Raw genomic sequence first — 22,642 nt, 5'->3', positions numbered from 1 at the left:
CAACAAATACAAGACAGAGGCTAAGGCTGAAATCCTAGCCCCACTGCCTTCGCTGGAAAGAGCATTTCAAGCTGACTGCACACCTTTAAGTGTTGTGGAGGAAAGTGTTGGTCTGACCTATGTTTAAAGGGCAGCAGAGAACATAGAAAAGATTCATTTTTTTAAACAGTCATCCTTCACAACTAAGCTGTACTCAGTGTGTACATTGGGTTTAATTAAACCACAGCTGACAGAGCTAAGACATATGATTTTTCTCCGGTATTTGCAAGCAAGGAAGTCAGGGGCTTCAAAGATATTTATTAGATGCCTAATGGCAGTAGAAAGGCATAGGAGTTAGGTGCCTAAGTACTCTGCAGGACCTGGGCATTGGTGTTTATACAAAACCTTTACGGGTTTAATTAATGACCTCTCACAACTCCCTGTTGTTAGCTGCAGTTTATCGATGGGAGAATAGGTGGATGGAGAAACAATTGCAGCAGCTGACTGGTGTGTGAAACACTATGATGATGATATGATGCTAGATGTTGGGTTGCATGTGCGGGTGTGCACACTACGCCACACCAGCTCTGTGCAGATAGCTGGCATGGCAGACATTGAGTGAACTGCCCAATGACCACAAGATCCTTTAAGGCACAAAGGCACCAGGCCAGGTTTATTCCTGATAAAACACATACTAGCACCTGGCAGATTCTACAAGGATACTAAGACATGTATGCCCGTTACAATGGATGCGGCTCAGTGAATAGCACGATTTTCCATTCCCTCCTCAGCTGGACAAAGATACTTCCTCTTGAGATAAGATCAATGCAGCTTCAGTCGATCAGCCGAGGTTCGAACTAGCAGGATCTAGTGACACGCTAATTCGAACCAAGAAGGCGCTCCTGTCGATGCCAGTAGTCCTGCTTCTAGAAGGAGTAAGGGAAGTCGAATGGATAGCGTGCTCCCTTCGACTTCCTGCAGTGCAGACAACGCCAAAATTCAAGTTAACATACTTCGACTTAAGCTACGCAATTAACGTAGCTGGAGTCGCGTAGCTTAATTTGAACTTATCCCTGAGTGTAGCCCAGGCCTCTCCACGCAGACAAGTTAATACTGCCCCCTGCCATCACCTTGGACATGTTGGTTCGATAAAAACATCTCTATTATGTATCGTCATCCTGACCGTATCTTTTAGGGGAGGTCAGTGTGTTCCTGTTATCCTTAGGGAATATTTTTTACCTATCTTTGACACTGGGATGTTTTGGTACCACGTGATATTGGGATGCGTTTGTGTGACTAGCCCATGTTAAGAAGGTCTCTTTCTGCAGTATCAGCCCTGTTCTCCGATTCTGTGAGCCGCTACTGCCTCATCCCCAACCTGATACAAGGATTTGTCATAGAATACTAGGACTGGAAGGGACCTCGAGAGGTCATCGAATCCAGTCCCCAGGCTGTCTTCCTCCTACTGCTCCTACTAGAATGGTGTTCCCATACTAGGGCCTAGATCCTGCAAGCCCACATGCTTATCTTTACTCAGATAAATCGCCTCTCCGTCAATGGGACGAGTCAGGAGTAGAGGTTAAGTGTAAGCTCTGCCACACCCCTTGGCTTGAAGTGGTTTCCATCATATACATGGTGAGCAGTTTGGTTCACTAGCTCTCAGCACCCGGCTATCCAGATTGTTCCAGCACCCCCGTGTATAAGTCATTGTAGGGCTCTAATTGTTCCTACTTAGTTTTCCCAGGTTATTGATGTTGATGGTCGAGCAAGTTGTTGGTCGAGCTGGTGCTAGAATTAATGACGGGCTGGTTCCAGGTCCTGTGCTCAATCCACAAGACAATGTTGCTTACCAACTACAGGGCACATACGCAATCATGTACCAGGGAATACGGTCATGTCAGAAGCAAGGGCTTTAAGTCAAGCTGAGTCTACGGTTGCCAGGTCTAACTGAAGCTATTCCGGAAGATTTCCACCCTCCCCCTCTCCCTCCCCTCATGTGATGTCATGTCATTTTCTTAAAATATCCTATTAAATATCTCCTGCGTGGCTTTCAATCATCGCTGGGAGGCTGGTGCTGATTCCGTGAGACTCTAGGCCAATCCTAGAGGATTGGCAACACTAGCTGAATCTTTAAACCAGCGCTACTCGACTTTGGAAGCCCTGGGGGCCACAATGATATTCACAGCACATGCCGAGGGCAGCAAATTAAGTGTGGTTGCATATGCATGCAAATATATATGCAAATATATGCAAATAGATTCTTTCACACAATGCCCCGGTACTCCCGGCAGCCCCTCCCTGGCGGCTAGAAAAGCCGACACCCTGTACCCGTCTGTTCCAGCCAGCCTGTCTGCTTGCGTCTGTCAGTGCTCACTCATCCTGGGAGATGCCTCGCCGTTGTGGAGCGTGTTCCCAGAGCAGGCCATGTTCAAAGGTTCCCACCCGCAGGCCATGTGTTGAGCCCCGGGTAAACCCAAACTGCACCACGGCTCTCAAACAAACCGGCCTCCAGCTGCATGTGGCCCGCAGGCTGTGTGTTGAGTAGCCCTGCTTTAAACTGAACATGGCTTCCAAATGAAGATGACTGGTATTAAGCCTAGGTCATTAGCAAAAGAGTAGCTGCTAAATGAGAGCGGCATTGAAGCCTTCAAGATCGGCCCTTAAGCCCTGAGCCAAGACACATTGACAACAACGGGAGCCTTTTGGTTGGTTTCAATGTACATGGATCAAGCCCATGATGTCAGTAGCGCTTACGTGGTTCCAGAGCAGTGGAAGATTCCTCTCTAAAACTATCTAATTCAAAGCTCACGGAAGCCAATGGACGGCTTTGCATTGGCTGTGGCTACATCTACCCTATGAGCTAGCGGAGTGATTCCCCTGCACATACGTCCGCAAGCTGTCACTAGGCTCGCATGAGCATTAACAGCAGTGTCGTTACTAACAGCGTGAGAAGGGGCAAAGAAAATAAGGCCAGAGCCACGTTAAGTACAAACCTGCCTGAAACCAGTGAGTGTGTACTCAGTTCAGCTTAACCACGTGGGCTCAACGCTTTTAAGATCCCTATTGGGAACAGGAAATAGCTAAAGCCAAATGGTGCAGAGCTTCCGCACTATAGGAACAAGTATTTTACTGTATGTTCCAGCACTTCGTAAAAAGCTAGCCTTATTTTTCTCTCTTTAAGGGTGTCCCAGACAAAGCAAAGTATAGAAATAGTATAAATGCAGAATTAGAAATCTAAACTCATGGCACTGTTGCAGTCAATTTGAGAAACACAAACAGCAGTATCCCAGTCAACCCATTAAAACAAGTTTAAACTTCACTTTTGCCATTCACTTCTTTTTTGAGTCCCAGTTCTTCTCTCAAAGGTTCTGCCTCAGACCCATCCTGCATCTTTTCTTTGTCCCAGATATTTCCATCCTCTGTTTCTGTCCTTATATGTTTGCTGTTCTGCATGTTCTCTTCCATCTCTTTTTTCTCCTTCTCCTCTTTCGCCAGCATCCGGTAATTGTAGTAATTCATGATGAACAGGAATATTCCTGCTAAGACCATCACAGCTCCACATTTGATGAACATGTACTTGTAATCTCCAAAAGTATCTATAAGAGTTCCTGTGAAATACAAAACCAAACCAGAGTTTAGAAGTGAAGGCAAAAATCTAAATATCCGAGGGTTCATCTACACAGCAGCTACATCGACATTATTTCAAAATACTGTAAAACTCCAGTGGACCGGCATCCAATGGTCTGGCACTCCTGATGGTCCGGCACCATCTGGAACCCAGAAGTGCTCTGGGCAGCTGGACAATTGGAGCTGCTCTGCCCCAGACTTCCCCGAGTCAGCCGCTGCTGAAATTGACCAGCGGCTGACTCGGTGAAGCCGGGGCCAGAGCAGCTGGGGTGCTGCCAGGTTGGTCCCGCAGCGCCGATGGGTGAATCCCCCCAACTCCACCCCAGACCCGTCATAGCCCCCCCTTCTGATAGCCCGGCATATCTGATAATCCGGCACCCCCAGGTCCTAAAGGTGCCGGATTATCGGAAGTTTACTGTAACATAGTACGCATCTACATAGCCAGCCGTAACTGTGTCCATATATGATGGCTTCTATTTCCGAACAGAAGGGCTACTGTTGTGATCAAAGAACAGAATAGGATATTTTCTAATTACTTAGACTCTGTTCGAGCAAGGACTTACCCTTTGCTTAACTTCATGCCCTGTGAATATTATTTTGAAGTCAAAAAATGAGGAGTAACGTTAGTTCGAATCAAGGGGATTGGTTGGAACTAACGCGTCCCGACGCGCACTTTCACTTTCGAAACAGCTGTTGATCAGAGTAATGCGCTGGCAAGATCATGCTAATGAAGCACGGGATATTTAAATCCCTGCTTCATTAGAAATTTCAGTTACATACATTGGCATCCCTAGTTTGAGCTAGACGTAGACGTACCCTTGTGTGTCTAATATTCTGGGACCAACACAACTACAAAAATACTGCATACAGCTATTTCAAAGGCAGGAAAAATGTGACAGTTTCATCTTGTGCCTTGGAAGTTCAGTTATGGAATCGCGGAAGAGATTCGGTCTAATTGTAATGTCCGTGTTCTCCATTATATCACATGCAACTATGGGCATCTGGTAGCCTAGACGGGGGAAGGCTTTGACTTCCCTAACCACCAGGTATGGCCCCGCCCACACTCCACCCTCAGAATGTCTGCTGTAGGCGTTCTGGGGGTGGAGTGTTGCTGTTCCCAGTACCCGCCCTCTTGTGCTCCGGGGCGGGGAGGCTGGAGCCATGCAGTCTCCTCCCTCCTTGGTACTCTGGGGCCAGGGAGGCTCTGGCTATGTGGCCTCCTCCCTCCCCAATGCTCTGGGACACAAAGGCTGTAGTTGTGCGGCCTCCTCTCTCCCCGGTGCTCGGGTCCAGGGAGTCTGGTGTGTGTGCACTCACCTCCTTCCCTGTCTTCCCCTCCCCATAGTGTAGGGCGGAAGAGCATGCTCTGCATGCTGCTCTGCCTCCTCTCCATCCCATGGGCTGTAGGTGGGGCTAGGAGCCTGCCTCCCCTAGCTGCACCTACCGCCCATGCATGTGTAACCCACACACCGAGTGTGGTTACTGAGCAATGCAAGTGGTACCTAGACCACAGCAACAGTTAAGATCAAGAGACTTGCACAGCATGGACTAGGAGCCAGCTGGCTTTTAGCTTAGAGGGTAGAAGCTCCTATACCCCACTTCAGAGAGCCCAGGTTCAAATCCACTCGGTGGTGATTCCAAGTGGGGGCTCACCCAGGATCTCAACTGGGTCTCTGAAGCTCGGGATGCGCTTCCTCACCTAGGGGAAGTATGTAACACACACACCTAAGCTACATCTACACTGGCAGCTTCTTGTGCAAGAACTCTTTTGCGGAAGAGTTCTTGTGCAAAAACTCTTCCAGAAGAGAGCGTCTACACTGGCATGTGCTTTTGCACAAGAGATGTGCTTTTGCACAAGAGCATCCATGCCAGTGTAGACGCTCTCGCAAGAAAGCTCTGATGGTCATTTTAACCATAGGGGTTTCTTGCACAAGAAATTCATGTTGCCTGTCTACACTGGCCTCTTGCGCAAGAACAGTTGTGCAAAAGGGCTTATTCCTGAGTGGGAGTGTCAGAGTTCTGGCACAAGAAGCCCTGATTTCATACATTAGAACGCCAGTTTACTTGCACAAGAACACGCGGTCAGTGTAGACAGGCAGCAAGTTTTTGCGCAAGAGTGGCCGCTTTTGTGCAAGATTGTGCCAGTATAGACACAGCCCTAGTGTGGTTACTGAGCAATGCAAGTGGTACCTAGACCACAGCAACAGTTAAGATCAAGAGACCTCTACAGCATTGGTTGTGCAACACTTGGCTTTTAGCTCGGAGGGCAGAGACTCCTATACTCCGCTCTAGAGGTCCGAGGTTTAAATCTGCCCGGTAGTGGTTACATGTGCAATACAATGCAAACCTTGTTGAGACTGTGATGCTGAATATTAATGCGCGTGTATTGAAGCAGTATGGACTGAATTTAGCATCCCAAATCCTAATTAAAATACAACTGACATATCTCTTTTAGTTCCTTCTTGCAATTAACAGGCTGTATATAAGGTCTGACTTTTTGAAGTCATTTTTTCTCTTTTTCTTTGAGAAGAACCCCCCTGAGTGACAACTAATCTGTTAAAAGTCTGGAGGTTAATTATCCCAAATTATATTCACACTACTTAGGTATTTTATCACCCATTAATGTATTTACTGATTGCAGAAATTATTATTTCAATCGTTTTGGCCAACAAACTTATTTGTTCTATAAACATCCTGGAACACAGCTTTCAATATATTGTCTTATGGACATTACTCACGAAACATCAACCAAAGGCTAATTACTGCAATTCTTGCTTCTTGACAACCAGAATGATCTGGAAGTCTGTTAAATAGGTTTCAATGAAGGTTTTAATGAGTAAAAGCACTGGAATATTCAACAGTAAAACAGTCTCGCCTCTTTTCCTTTGAGAATAAGAGAAGCCATAAAACACACTGGGAACAATTTGCTTAGTTCATTAAAGCGGAACCCTGCAGTGGGTTATTAAATGCCAAAGACCCACTAAATTTGTGGCTTATTAAAATGATAAAAAAATACTCCAAAACTAATATCACTAACTATTATGCCTCACTGTTTGGGCCTCATTAGCAGTTTTTGGCAATTAGCATAATCTCTAGCATAAAAAATTACAGAATTTAGAAAAAACAGTCACCATAAAACTGTGTTTTCTTCTGTTTGCTATAAATTATATAATTACTCTGTGTGAAAAGAAGAGGCTGCAACGGCTTTTATCACAGTGCACGCTACCCAGTGCAAGGAAGGATCATATTGCTCTGTAAGAGAATGAAGCTTAATCAGTTCCTAGTCGTTTTTTAATCCCATGAAATTCAAAACCGTTTTTACTCTGCCTTGTGCTTGTGAGGTCCTTGAGTTTACTATCATGAACAGCTGTGTTGAAGGGAGCAATCACAGCTTTATATACAAATGCCTGTGGAACACCTTACCTGGTAAAAAATGGACAGCTGTTCAATTCATGTAAAGGTGACAGATTAACAGTCCTCGCAGCAGACAGTTAACCTGTCTAGCATGCAAGAGCTGGGTAAGCCTTACCTCCTTATGTGTCCCACCTTCTTCTATTCTAGTCACTGGTTCCTTGTCTCTACTGATATATGGAAAATATGGCAGCTGGGTGTCACATACAAACTCATTTAACTCATGGCCTCATGTGGTTTACGTAAAGGCCCCAGACAGTGAAAAGTGTGTTCGATAATTATATTATGTAGATTTTGTTTGGTCCTGGATGGTAAAGGAATTTACAGTCTATGCTACATAATGAAACAATAGGAGGTAATTCTGTTCATGGGAGAAGCCTTCTACCTGCTGCCAATGACTCTGGGCATTGCTGCAGGTTTAAACGCGGGTTGTTAGTATGGGCCTTGAGGGAGAATGAACCTAAAGCTAGATGTCATAAAGTGGGCTAGTACTCAGCAGCAACAGCTGTGTTCAGCAGTGCTGCTCCTGTGTTTAGTTACAGCTGTGTTTAACTCCTGGCCCGAGCTGATAAAGGCAAGTGTAGCTCTGCTTGCTGTACCAGAGGGAGCACACGCAGCGACTGCAACAAACTAGGGATGTAAAAAATGTGAATAAAAATATTAACAGTGTAACCGATCAAATCAGTGATATGGTTAACCGTGGGGCTGCCAGCTGCTCACCCATGCTCCCTAGCAGAGCTGTAGAGTTTAACCATCAGCTTACTGGTTAACACAGGGCTGGGCAAGATGCGGCCCAGAGGCCAAATCCGGCTCCCCTAACACTTCAATCTGCAGATTGCATCTGGATGCTTTTATTTATGTTCCAGGTGGTGGCTCAGGCAGTGGGAACCTATTTCAAGGGCTCATGGCTCCTGGTTGCAGCGCTACCCTGGCAGGGGCCGGAGCTATGAGAACCTAGAGCAGTGGTCTCCAACCTTTTCACACCCGAGATCACTTTTTAAATGACAGAACAAGCCAAGATCTACTGTCCCGCCCCTTCCTCGAAGCCCTGCCCTTTCCTTGAAGCTCCGCCTTCTCTATTCTCCTCCTCTCTATCACTTGCTATCCCCAGCCCTTATACCGCTGCTTTTTTCCCCAATTCTTCTGTAGGAAGAGGTTTTTCCAACATTTGGCCTGTCTAGACTGGACCAAATGTCAGAAAAACCCCTTCTTTTGGAAGCCCCCTTATTCCTTGTGGAAAGAGGAATATAGAGGTGTCCAAAAGATCATGTTTGCTCTTCCACTAAAAGAAGTGGAAGAACAAATGCATCTGTGGATGCAAAAGAGTTTTTCTGGGATATCTCCGGAATCCTGAAAAACTCCTGCAGTCTAGCCGTAACCTTGCTGGGTTGAGACAGGATGTGTAGGCTCTGGGGTGGGAATGAGGGATTTGGGTGTGGGAAGGGGTGAGAGGTGCAAGCTCTGGGAGGAAATCTGGATGCAGGAGAAGGTGGATAAGGGGACACTGGCTCGGGGAGAGGGCGCCAGGCCGGGCAGTGTTGGGGTCAGATGTAGGGTTTTAGGGTACTAAGCAAGCCACAGACTTCTGGATGTGAGGGTTCAGGAATTTGGGTTGGGGTATGTGAGGGGCTCAGGGCAGGGGGTTCCAGTGTATGATCGGCTCCGATGTAGGGTCTGGGAGAAAGGAGAGTGCAGGAGTGTTCTGATGCTGTGGCCAGATGGGTTCTTAGCCCCAATTTGGGGTTTGTTGGCCAGGCTTCATTTTTAAATAAAATACTGTGTCAAACAAAAAAAGTTTCTGCATTGTCTTTATTTCTGAGAAGGGCAGGGAACCTGTCTTGAGTCAGGAGTCACTGACCCAAGAAAAGTCAGTTGGGGCCACACAAGTGAGATGCAAAAAAAACCCTCCTCCCACCGCCAAGCTTCAGTAATGTGGCCCCAACTGTGTTGGTGGGAGCAGGGGACATAGTACTGGGGAAGGGAGCTAGTGGGTGCTTTGGCAGGGGACAGGGGAGGGATCACGTGAGGATTCCCTGTTCTGTTCTCTCCCTCTGGGACATCTGGCACTGGCCACTGTCAGCAGACAGGACACTGGCCTAGATGGACCTGTGATCTGACCCAGTGTGGCCGTTCTTATGTTATGTTCTTACATTTAGAAATGTAAAAGTTTAACTGGTTAACCCAGGAGAGGGCAATAATTTTCACAGGGGAGACATTTAATGAATTTTTGTATGAGGTCACAGGCCGGCTGGAAGGGGTGGGGCCTAGGGTGGAAGAGGCAGGGCTGGGCACTCAGCCTCTCCCCAGAGTTGCCACTTTTATTCTTTACTATAATTTGCTATAATTCTAACTAATTTTCCCAGTATGGATGTTAGACTTGCTGGTCTGTCATTGCCAGGATCACCTCTAGAGCCTTTTTAAAATATTGGCATCACATATGGTTATCCTGCAGTAATTAGGAACAGAAGCTGATTTATAGGATAGTTTACAAACCACAGTCAATAGTTCCACAAACCAAACCGGAGGCTGTGAGCATGTGGGACTTTTTTGTTCTTTCCACGCCAAAAGGTACTGAAGGGGCCTGGAGAGGAGAGATGCTTGGTGAGTGGGTTCTCAGGGCCTATGTGGGAGGAAGGGTTATAATAATAAAAAATGTCACCAGATGCCTGTCTACGGAAGGCAAACGGTCTCATTTTAGTTTGACCTAATTTTAAATGATCAGTCCTTTGTCAGCATGGCACTTAGAGCGCTGATCTGTTTAGGACTCCTACTCTGAATACCAGATAACATCTAGGGCCCGCGACCCCAGCGATATTTAGGTGCTTAATTCCCTTCGATTTCAGGGGAAGATAGGCCCAGATCCTCCAAAGTATTTAGTATCAGAGGGGTAGCCGTGTTAGTCTGAATCTGCAAAAACAACAAGAAGTCCTGTGGTACCTTATAGACGAACAGATTTATTGGAGCATAAGATTTCGTGGGCAAAGATCCACTGATAAAGTGGGTCTTTGCCCACGAAAGCTTATGCTCCAATAAATCTGTTAGTCTATAAGGTGCCAAAGGATAAGGTATTTAGGTATCCCTTTCCAAGAGGGCTATCACCATCACCGAGACACAGGCTAACTTTCCTGCAGCCTTGACTCAGGGCAGGTTTTGTATCATTAGCTTGTAGCACAACAAATTGTAGCATGGTACTTGGTAACAGAGGGAAACTAGAGTCGGAGGGGTCCCTGCAACAATGTTGGGCAGTGGTGACAAGCCTACCCCATGGGTCTAGCACTCAGCCGTATGCCAGGCCCTTCACAGCGACATAGGATTCTGCTCAGAGCTGCTTTCAGTCTACGAGAACACACAATCCAAAGTTTTTCATGGGTGAACACTGGCTGATGAGAAAAGAATAAAGGCCCCAGATCGCTGTCAAATTTGTTTTCTATTTTGTCAAACATTTTATATTTTAATGAACTGTAAGAAGGAAAAGCAAAAATTCTCAAATTATTCAAACTAAATTATTTTTCCTTAAAAAACAACTTCTATTCCTCTTTACAGCTCGAATGCTATTTGCCAAGATGAGAGGTTGGAAATCCATAAATAGAAATGTGCCAAGTTCCTTTATAGCCAGACTGTACAGCTGCATAGAAATTAAAGGCATCTACATCTGTGATTGTTTGGATCGATCATGTTCTTCTAGACAAATAAAAAACATCAGCTAAGATCCAGGGGGTCTCGATTCAGCAAAAGCGCTTTAATGGAGTTTTTATCATGTTTAAAATTAACCAGGCGCTGGATGGTGGCTGTAAGCAGTCAGTGCTCCGTAGGATAGAGACCGTGGCCTGTTAACACTTTTCCATATGAATAAGTTTACATTTAGGAGTAGTCATAAAGCCACCTGAATGTTTGCTCATCCTCAATCCACGTCACACCTAAAATTGTTGGTTTCAAGATGAATTTTTACATCTGAGACATATGCAGGTTTAAGACCCATGGAATAAATCCCTGGAAGCTGATCTTTTTATTTTTAATGTGGCTAAATCGTCCCTAAGAGACATCATAGAGGACAACTCTATGACCTGTATTATGCTACACCTACTTACTGGTAAAACCAAAACAAAGTGGGATTGAAATGGAAAAGATGAAGTTAGATGCCCGCCCCACCCCACCTATATTTATCACAAGATCAATCTAGGAATGAAAGCAGAAGCTGACATGTCACCATAGTTACAGTCTAGAAACATGCTCACCTCCAATAGGTGGTCCAAGAAGTATAGTGCAACACTCCGCTATGGTGACAAGGCCAACTGCACTTGTGAATCGCGCTGCTCCCACGAGGTCCATGAGGGTTTCGAAGAGCATGGCACAAACCATACCAAAGGCCAAGCCAAAAAAGACGGAGTATACGACTAGACCCGTGTAGCCGGTGGCCAAGGGGCACAAGAGGTGGCAGGCCCCGTTAAAAGCAATTGAAAAGCTGAAAAAATACTGGATCTTTGGCCTCACCCATTTACTGTTGGCAATGATTCCAGTGGCGGGCCTGGCGACCATATCGACCATGGCAAGAATAGAGAGAAGGAAGGCGGCTGAGTATTCATCAATGCCAAGGTGCTTTGCGTAAGGGGCCAAAAAAACAATAGGGGCAAAAAATCCCAGAAACATGAGCACGTTCCCAATCAAGTAAATCAGGAAACCTCGGTGCTTAAAGAGGGACAAATCAAGGTATTTATTAAACTTCTCACAGCAGTCTTTGTCCTCTTTCTCGCCAGTTCCAGCCAACGAGCTGACCGTGTTGGGATGGACCATTTCCACCAGACTTTTACTGGGCTGCTCTTGTCCAGCGTGCTTGATGGCTTGTTTCGGAGCAGGGCTGGCTGCCATTCCAATGGGCCTGAAGAGAGCACCAGCCACACAGCAGTTCAGCAGAATTGCCCCAAGAATAAAGAAACTGCCCCTCCAGCCAAAATGGTCGAAAAGGAACTGGTTCAAAGGCGCCAGGGTGCAAAGCATTACGGGGCTCCCAGCCATGGCAAGGCCGTTCGCAATGGGTCTCCTTTTCAAAAAGTACTTCCCGATGATGATCACTGAAGGTTGAAGGTTCAGAGCCAGGCCAAATCCTGTAACGGAGGAAAAAAACGGTCATAAAAGGGATGGACTCTACGCCCAATTCCACCAATCAGACGGGGGCTCTGTGTATGTCAAAGGTGAGAGCCTCGTTGTCACACTGGCCCCTTTATACCAGGTGCAAGGGCTGGACTGGCACCAAGTGGCCCTCAGAGTCCCAGCTCTGGCTGGGGGAAGGATTCCCCCAACACAGGAACTAAGGAGGGCCACCATAAAGCTGCCTCCAAGGACCCCATTGAGAGACTTGGCTAAGGACACATGCTGGGGAGGGAGGGGGAGCGAGAAGCATCAATGAGGGAGGGATCATATTTCTGGGCTGTGTTTGTCCAGCACTTAGCACAGTGGGGCCATGACTGGGCTTCTTGGCGTGTTCAGTGAAACAAAAGTCAGGACAGGATGCCGCACACAGTGGTGAGGGACTGCAAACAGCCCTGCGGACCATAGGGTAACCTGGAGAGGCTGCTGTAAAATTATAAAGTCCTTGGTGGTGTCCAATTTATACTTCTTCAGCCCCCAGAGGTGCCCCTGGTCAGGAGGGTGCAAAGTGAGCTTCAAGCCACTTTCCAGCCTCTTTACTGGGGGGGATGCAAATCTCACCCTTATAGTCCTGGCTCACAGCAAATGGAAATCTATATACCAGGTCCCCAGCGCTTTTGTAAAGACACAACAGTGTGGTGTGGTAACAATGCCAATCTATTAGCCACAATTTCGGGATTTTTTTTTGTCCCTGTAAACCTCCATGCTTGCATAAAAATACGATGGCCTGTTGTCTGTGACATGTTCATGCTCACTCTAGTGGTCATGTTGCGAGGCACAGGTGGACTTGACCAGCTCTTTTGATTTTAAATCAGACTTGGGACCATCTCCTAGTGCTGAAGTTGCCTTAGCTAATATATCTGCTGCTGAACTCATTCTGGAAATGAGCAACAGAGAATGGTATGGAGTAGCCACAGTAGAGCCATCAGCAATCCTGAAGTCCACTGTCCATCAGGTGTTGGTGAAGATGCTGTGGTCTCTGGCTCAGATATGTAGAGCTGCTTTTAAAAGGATTGTGCCTGAATAGAAAACTGTGAGTGCTTATAGGCACTTGCCTTTTTCACTGACGCCATGTCTTCACTAAGCAGAAGATCAATGCTGCTGCAATTGATCTTTTGGAGTTCAATGTAGTGGGTCTAGTAAAGACCTGCTCAATCAAACTCAGAGGGTGCAGCCGATACTCCTGCGAGGAATAAGGGAAATGGATAGGAGCAAATGCTCCCATTGGTCTCCCACTGTAAGAACGGCAGGGAAATCAAATCAAAGTACATCAACTCCAGCTATGTAATTAACGTATCTTGATTCAACTTTCATCTTTAGTGTAGACCTGGCTTGAGAGATCTCTGGGGAGCTGCAGGATTTCATTTGGTTCTCACTGCTGTTCAACAGCCAGAGGGGAGACAGGTGTAGAACTTAAGTCAAACAAATATGAATTTATACTTCTTTGACAGCACAGAGGGCCCTATGACAGTGCTGGTCAATGCTGCTTTCTTAGCGTCACTGATTTACGTATGCTCAGATACCAAAGTGGTGGGCAACCCTATAAAAACTTAAACGAGTGAATCAACTCATTGCACTCACAGGCAGACCTCTCCCTGGTCATCCATGCTTTCGCTACATCCAGACTATACAATGATATGTTCCTAGCTGGGCTTAGATAGGTTGCAAGACATTTACTCTAAATATGGCAATGTCAGCATTGTGTCATACCTAGCAGTTGCTATTTAACCACTAGAGGGCAACATGCTTACATGCTTGATTAGGACTTTCATCTCATTCCCTGGAGGGCTGTGGCTCCTCAGCACACTGCAGAAAGGCAAGCAGACCTAGGTATCAAGTATAGTAGCACCCATCCCTTCAACTGTTAGGCTCAAGTCTACACTGTGGGGGGAAGGTCAGCTTAAGGTACACAACTCCAGCTACATAAATAACATAGCTGGAGTTGACAGACCTTAAACCAATCTTGGCGCCATCTCCATAGCAGGAGATTGATGGGAGAAATGTTCCCATCGACTTCTCTAACTCCTTGAGATAGCAAGGAGTACTGGCATCAATGTGGGGGCACTCTCAGCGCTTGATTTAGTGGGTCTTTAATAGACCTGTTAAATCAAACCCCGGAAGATCGATCACCAGAGCTTCGATCCTCCAGTATTTGGAGATGTGGCCTTAGTACACTGATATGAGCAATTTAGGCAAGAGATTAAAAGGCCTGAGAGGTCAAGAGCATAAGTATATTGTGATAGCAGAAGTGGCAGACACTGCCGCTCATACTAATTTAGAAGGTCCCTGGAGCTATGAGATGTTTAAATTAAAATACCTTTTTTATTGTATTTAAATAAATAGTAATAGTGCTATACATCAGCATAAGTAATTCAACCGCCTAACTGATCATTTGCATTCCTATTGCGTGAACTGAAATCTGTTTTCTACAACAACAGATGTTAAATGTTGAGTGTTGGACCTCTGGAGCATTCCTAGGTTCTTTAGAATACCAGTATGGAATATGTTCAACTTAAGAGATCTTTAAGATTCTGTATGCTGCTTTCCCTTACAAAATAAAATTACATAAGTAATGCAGATTGGTCTTAAAGTTACAATTTAAAAAATAAACACACAATTTTCTACCCTAGTCCTTAGCTAAAGCATGATCCTTGTAAAACAAAAATGAAATTTAACCCTTGAATTGAGACTACTAAAACTGTGAATCCTGAAACCAGGACCATGCAGGCTTTTTAAGTTCACTTATTAGTCTATTTAATTGTGCAGTACCTGACCAACCATATGACTTTACAGAATAAAATGTAGGAATATCCAGGTCTTTCAAATTAATTAAGGAAAGCTATTGTAAATAAGTCATATTAGCTACACAGAATTCCCCACTGGTGTTGCACAGCTCAAATTCCAAATATGTCATAATAATCAAGATGGTGATAAATAATTATTTCCCAACAGCAACACTTGACTTTTAAAACAAATAATCAAATGTTCTGAAATTTTCAAAAGAAAATTGAACAAATACATATTACAATAATCTTAAAGTTACATTCTTTGACATTCAGACATTGGTATGAAGCACAGATCTGTTGTGTCTCTTAAATGTGATGGGGCACCTGCAGCTGTTATAGACTGCATAGTATGCAAGAAGGCTGAAGTTCCCTGCTGTGCTGAGGGGTAGCTTAAGGTCTCTAAAGGTCACTAAAGGCCAGCTTCTGCAAAGTATGCAGGCAACCCACTTGCACTGAAATCAGTGAGAGTTAGACACCTAGATACCTTTAAAAATCTGGTCTAAAACCTACAAAAAAGGCATAAGGTGAGACGTGCAGGGTATAGTGCTGGTTCTTAGCAATAGCAGTGAATTTCCACAGCTAATATAACCCAGAGACCACAGAGACCTGCACAATTGTTGGGTTAAAGAAGTAACTGCAGTTTTCACTCCAGATTTTCCAGCCTTTCCCAGATGAACCTGGAAACTTACCATTAATTTTAATGGACCCTCTTTCATCTGCAATATGCAATGGCTAAAAGTCACTTTTAGCCAAATCAATTAGAATCCTGTATTAGCTAACCAAAATAATTCAATCTAACTTCATTCTGTTTCTGCTAATTAGGATTTGATCGTTTCAAACGTACTGGCTGGAAGTTCTAATTACTTTAATCTTTTTGCTCTCTGCACAACAGGCCGGGACACTGGCTGGGGGGCAGGATTTGCTATGGAGCCCTTCCCCTCTCTTGGTCACATCCTGCCACGTGGGGCTTGGTATGTAACACAAGTACCTGCAGCGTTCTGCAGCGCTAGTTACTGACTGCTGGTGGTCAGGCTTTTGGTTTTATGTCTCATTCAAAAGATAAGGTGGATGGAGGAATATCTTTAATTGTCTTGCTACAACAACCCTGCCTATATCATCCAAAAGATGGCAGCTCCCACAGTGCAGGGCTTCCTGGCAGTAGGCAGGGTACCTTTTCCCTGACTCACTGACTACATGAATTTGCATCTGGCCTACATATAACGAGGGGGGGGGATGGATACGCTTTAATTGAGAGAGCAGTTGAGAATGGTGTGTCTAATGTAGTCCACGTCACGTGATACATTCCTTTCCAGCCTCTACCTCCGAGGAGATGCTATTAACAAGGCAAGGGAGGGAGGCAAAGATCTTTTGCTGGTGGGTTTCTCATTTTAACTCTGTCCCTTGGGAGTACACAGGGCACGCTCTTCCCAAGTCAAAGTGCGTCTCCTTGTCAGGCTAAGCAGCAGACTAGTTGAAATATAGTTCACTGTAAATTGCTGGGTGTGTATTTCTCCGGTAATTACTTTCTCACAGTCATGCGATCAGCAGGCTGGCTTTATAATAGCCCTTAAATGCTCCCACATTAGATCTGACCAAACTAGGGTAAAAAAAAAAAAACACTTTCAAATAGAGCTAGGAGCATCAAGCAAATTAGGAGCATCACAAGTGTATTCGTCACTCTCTGGACAAAACCTCTGGAGAGGATTCTTATTCTCTCCTGAGCACAGTAGCAGCAGACCCAGGAAATTATAGGTGTTCCTAAGGCCTTGGGCACTTGGGGGAGTCTTACCAGTTATACAAGTACTGATATACAAAAAATAAGTAGGGGGAGAGGTGGTGCGCTCTGCACTTGCACAATTAGATAAAACCATTCCCTTAATTTTCTCTTGCTGGCAAGCTCGTGTGCGGCAACTTGCAACTGTGTCATGTTGCCTTACTGGTACAGGCAATTCCTGTGGTAAATTCTTTGGGAGCAGTGCCTAGTGGGGTGTTTTAAAGCACATAGGCCCAGTGGGAGTTGGGCACTTTACCCACTAGTTACTTAGTCACATCGTTAGATGCAAAAATCTGGGCCTGCAGCTTCTTGTGTGATGGCATGGCCATAGGGTTGCCAGTTGCCTGGTTTTGAACCAGACAGTTTAGAATTTGAGCTTTGTGAAACAAATTGAGAAAATATGAATGCGAAAATATAAATGTCCGGTATTTTCTAACTAAGATGTATGGTAGATTGTGATGTAATGTCAAGTGTGTCCAGTATTTTTGTTGAAACCATCTGGCAACCCTACACATCCAGGGCCAATTGAGGGGCCGGAGAGCCAGGAGGGCCATTTGGCCTAAGCCTCAAGCTCAAAGCAGGCCTCAAATTTAGACCATTGTTAATTTGGGGGCATTCGATAAGTTTCACAACTTGTTTTTTATGCGCATCCCTATCGGACCAAAATGTGGCACGCTCCCTCCGCTTAGAGCTTTGATTTAACAAAAGACACCATTTTTTTTGTTAAGTGATATAGAGTTTGTCATATGAAAGAGTTAGGAATATGAATAAAAATGTATCGGTGCTGAGGGTACGAGATTAGACTGTGATAAATGTGTTCTCTCAGATCAGCTGATGTGCTGGATTAATTTGTATTTTTATTATGGCGAGGGGCCTCTCTGGACTTCTGTGAGGGCCTGGGTAGAGCAGCTAGAACAGTAGGGACATGATTCTGATTGGAACCTTTGTGAGTTCAACTAAGGCAAATAATAAATAAACATAGTTCAAAGGAGAAACTTCCCCGAGGGGCAGCTTATTTCAGAATTGTCCATTAAAGGGAGGAGTCTAGTAATGCGCAGCAGCTGGTAAAGGCCAGGGACAAGTTGCCACGTGGAACTGATCAACTGTGACAATTTACTGTAGCTCAACATTTGCTCAAAGACATGTGCTTCTATTCACCGTTGATTGTATGAAATGCTTATATAGCCTCTAGCAAAAGAACTGTGTTTTACATTAGCTATGATGACTTCTTAGGCCAGGGCTACGCTAGACCAGGCAGGTGGGCTGAAGGTACGCCATCCAGCTATGCAAAATGCATAGCCGGATTCGGCTTACCCTAAGCTGAGCTGCTGCAGCATTTACACTGCAGGAGACCAACGGGAGCAAACGCTCCCGTCAGCTTCCCTAACTCCTCACGGAATGAGGAGTCCTCAATAGCAACAGGAGCTGCCCTCAGTATTTGATTGGGGAGTCTGCCCTAGACTCACTAAATTGAATGCTAGAAGATCAACCTCCAGAGGGTCGATTTTCTCCGTAGTGTAGACAAGCCCTTAGTGGGCATTTGTAAGGGGATGCTGCAATCAAGTGTTCAGCAATGGCTTATAGCTGGGACCCTTGCCCCTTGGACTAGCACATGCGGTTAAGAATTGCAGGTTATTTTTATTCCTGGAATCCCCTTCCAAGAAGCTGTGCCAGTCGTTGCTCACTCAGCGATCACAAGGTCTCCCCTAAGTGTGGTGGCATAATCAGAACAGTGTAAGAAATAAAAAACAAGCCAGTCAGGCACACGAAGTGCCATTTCACAACCAGAGTTAATGAGGCAGTCTGGGTGTAGGGAAGCACGGTGACAAGTTTTCTGTCCCAATTAATATTTCTCCTCTTACCAGTAAACTGGGTTATTAATCTTACAAGTTTAGCCCCTGGAGTTCATTATTGGAAGTCAGAAGTAGCTAGTATAGCCACAGCGAGACAGGATATATTAATTCCCCATCTCGTGCAGGCTGTAAAGTCAGTATTTTAGCTTAACATGTCGCGCTTTCTCACAGATGTACTCGATGCACTAGAGGCAACAATATAGACCTCTCTTCTAAAATGATCAAACGGATGCTGAAAATTAAGCACCTCGATTAGTAGCCTGATTTACAGAGCCCCCCCCCCCCCCCCCCCCCCAATCATCGGTGCCTAATCATGAATTTCAGAGTCTAATTTTAGCCATTCAAGCTAGGCAGTGTTGTTGGCTGTAGTGCAAAGCCAGCCTTATCCTAGCTGGAAAAGGCCGGGTTTGACTCAGTCTGAGGGCTTCACAAAAACAAGACGTATAAACTGGAGAGCAGGGCTACTAAACATGCGGCCTGTGGGTGGGAGCCAAAACCAAAAAGTAGTCAATATAATGGTCTTTTGTTGCTATGCATTTTAGTAGTTAAATTCCTGGACTGTTATTGCTCATTAAAAGTGCTGTCATCTGGGTGGAAATTGAGTAAATATTGCATTTTATTAATATCAGCAGAACTGACTTAAATGGGGGCCTATGTGTTCTGTAGTCTTGCCTTAATCTTTGTGTTCATGCCCATCAGCGTGAAAGAAGCTATTTGCATCTATTTGCATATATATGTGCTTGTATATGCAACCACACTTCAGTTGCGGCCCGCAGCATGTGCTGTGAGTATCATTGTGGCCCCTGGGGCTTCCAAAGTGAAGTAGCCCAGATGGAGAGGGAACAGATTTCATCAGTAATCGGTGGATCCTTTTGGCTTCATGGAGAGGGGTAGAGTCATAAGGGGAGCAGGGTTCAGTAAAAGAGGCTGCCTCTAGCCGAACCTGCTCACTTCCTCCCTGCCGAGAGGCAGCTGGAGAACACAGCCAAGGCTACTGCTCTGCAGCTGAAGTGGAACTGAGGTTGAAGAGGATTATTAAGGGAGCAGGAAGGAATCCATTGATCATCCTTCATGTAGGAACAAATGATACGGCTAGATTCTCGCTGGAACGAATTAAGGGAGACTATGCTAGGCTGGGGAGGATGCTCAAGGAAATTGAGGCTCAGGTGATTTTTAGTGGGATTCTGCCTGTTCCTAGAGAAGGGCAACTAAGATGTGACAGGATTATGATGATCAATAGATGGCTTAGGCAGTGGTGCTATAAGGAGGGCTTTGGGATGTATGGTCACTGGGAGGCATTTATGGACAGAGGACTGTTCTCTCGGGATGGACTTCACCTAAGTAGGGAGGGAAATAGACTTCTAGGATGGAGGCTGGCTCAATTGATTAAGAGAGCTTTAAACTAGGAATTTGGGGGAGACGGTTGGGAGATGCCCAGGTAATCTCTACGCCAGATTTTAATACTGAGAGGGAGGAAAACGAAGTAAGAAAGGATATAGCTGGGGGTAGGAGAATGAACATGAGGAAGGGTGGGGTGGATACTAGTCTAATAGATCATATTGGAGGTATAACGTCCGTGTCAAATTGGGTAAAGAATGTGAATGAGGCCAAACAGCAAAAATTAAGATGTTTGTACACCAATGCGAGGAGCCTAGGTAACAAAAAGGAGGAACTAGAGCTATTGGTCCAGGAAGTGAAACCAGATATTATAGGAATAACAGAAACATGGTGGAATACTAGGCATGATTGGAGTACAGGTATTGAAGAGTATGTGCTGTTTAGGAAAGACAGAAATAAGGGTAAAGGTGGTGGAGTCGCATTGTATATCAAAGAAGAGGTAGATTGTAAAGAAATAAAAAGTGATAGAATGGAGAAGACAGAGTCTGTTTGGGCAAAAATCACATTGGGAAAGAAAACTATCAGATCCTCCCCTGGGATAGTGCTTGGGGTGTGTTATAGACCATCAGGATCCAATTTGGATATGGATAGAGACCTCTTTAATATTTTTAATGAAGTAAATACTCATGGAAACTGCGTAATCATGGGAGATTTCAACTTTCCAGATATAGACTGGAGAACAAGTGCTAGTAATAATAATAGGGCTCAGATTTTCCTAGATGTGATAGCTGATGAATTCCTTCATCAAGTAGTTGCTAAACCAACAAGGGGGGGATGCTATTTTAGATTTGGTTTTGGTGAGTAGCGAGGACCTCATAGATGAAATGGTTGTAGGAGACAACCTTGGCTCGAGTGATCATGAGCTAATTCAGTTCAAATTAAATGGAAGGATAAACAAAAATAAATCTGAAACTAGGGTTTTTGATTTCAGAAGGGCTAACTTTAATACATTAAAGAAATTAGTTAGGGAAGTTGATTGGACTAAAGAAATTATGGACCTTAAAGTGGAGGAGGCCTGGAATTATTTTAAGTTAAAGTTGCAGAAGCTGTCAGAAGCCTGTATCCCTAGAAAAGGGAAAAAATGTATAGGCAGGTGTGTTAGACCAAGCTGGATGAGCAAGCATCTCAGAGAGGTGATTAAGAAAAAGCAGAAAGCATATAAGGAGTGGAAAATGGGAGGGATCAGTAAAGAAAGCTACCTTACTGAGGTTAGAGCATGTAGGGACGAAGTGAGAAAGGCTAAAAGTCAGGTAGAGTTGGACCTTGCAAAGGGAATTAAAACCAATAGTAAAAGGTATTATAGCCATATAAATAGGAAAAAAACAAAAAAAGAAGAAGTAGGACCGCTAATTACTAAGGATGGAGTGGAGGTTAAGGATAATCTAGGAATGGCCCAATATTTGAACAAATACTTTGCTTCAGTCTTTAATGAGGCTAATGAAGAGCTTAGGGACAATGGTAACTTAACAAATGGGACTAAAGATATGGAGGTAGCTATTACCATATCCAAGGTAAAAGCCAAACTTGAACAGCTTAATGGGAGTAAATCGGGGGCCCCAGATAATCTCCATCCAAGAATATTAAAGGTACTGGCACATGAACTTGCAAGTCCATTAGCAAAATTTTTTAATAAATCTCTAAACTCAGGGGTTGTACCATTTGACTGGAGAATTGCTAATATAGTTCCGATTTTTAAGAAAGGGAAAAAAAGCGACCCGGGTAACTATAGGCCTGTTACCGTATTTTCCGGCGTATAGGGCGACTGGGCGTATAAGACGACCCCCTATCTTTTTAATTAAAAGATAGGGTTTCATCTTATACCCCAGCGCCCCTCCGCCTCCTTTGCTCCCGGTGTCACTGGTCTGCTGGAGATGGTCCCCAGCAGACCAGAGGCACCGGGAGCAAAGCCGCAGCAGCTTTGAAAGCCTCGGGGGAAGCCGGCGGGGGGGCAGCCCAGTCTGGAAATGCAGTGGATCTAATCTACCTCGACTTTAGTAAGGCATTTGATACAGTACTACATGGGGAGTTATTGGTTAAATTGGAAATGATAGGGATTAATCTGAAAGTTGAGAGGTGGATAAGCAACTGGTTAAAGGGGAGACTACAGCGGGTCATATTGAAAGGTGAACTGTCAGGTTGGAGGAAGGTTACTAGCGGAGTTCCTCAGGGATTAGTTTTGGGGCCAATTTTATTTAATCTTTTTGTTGCTGATCTTAGCACCAAAAGTGGAAGTGTCCTAATAAAATTTGCGGATGACACAAAGTTGGGAGCTATTGCCAATTCAGAAAAGGATCGGGATATCATACAGGAAGATCTGGATGATCTTGTAAATTGGAGTGATAGCAATAGGATGAAATTTAATAGTGAGAAGTGTAAGGTTATGCATTTAGGGATTAATAACAAGAATTTTAGTTATAAGCTGGGGACACATCAGTTGGAAGTAACGGAGGAGGAGAAGGACCACGGAGTCCTGGTTGATTATAGAATGACTATGAGCCACCATTGTGACATGGCCGTGAAAAAGGCTAATATGGTCTTGGGATGTATTAGGCGAGGTATTTCCAGTAGAGATAAGGAGGTGTTAGTGCCATTATACAAGGCATTGGTGAGACCCCATTTGGAATACTGTGTGCAGTTCTGGTCTCCCATGTTTAAGAAGGATGAATTCA

The 22,642-nt window shown here is 44.9% G+C and overlaps 1 protein-coding gene across 2 annotated transcripts in view; it reads right to left on the bottom strand.

Annotated features, from left to right (window-relative positions):
- Window positions 1-624: 624 nt before the first annotated feature.
- Window positions 625-22,642, bottom strand: part of LOC102446585 (monocarboxylate transporter 2-like) — a 70,300-nt gene continuing 48,282 nt past the window's right edge. For both annotated transcript variants that reach the window (XM_075938554.1, XM_075938555.1), the window contains exons 4-5: window positions 11,253-12,119; window positions 625-3,587 (exon numbers count right to left, since the gene is read on the bottom strand). In XM_075938554.1, the coding sequence (XP_075794669.1) occupies window positions 3,289-3,587; window positions 11,253-12,119 (1,166 nt within the window). In that variant the 3' untranslated portion in view covers window positions 625-3,288. The remainder of the gene's footprint in view (window positions 3,588-11,252; window positions 12,120-22,642) is intronic.

This window comes from Pelodiscus sinensis, chromosome 11 (assembly GCF_049634645.1).
Source record: "Pelodiscus sinensis isolate JC-2024 chromosome 11, ASM4963464v1, whole genome shotgun sequence".
Classification (NCBI taxonomy): Eukaryota; Metazoa; Chordata; order Testudines; family Trionychidae; genus Pelodiscus; species Pelodiscus sinensis.
Note: the sequence above shows the minus strand (reverse complement) of the source record. Positions and strands in the feature narration are given on the sequence as shown.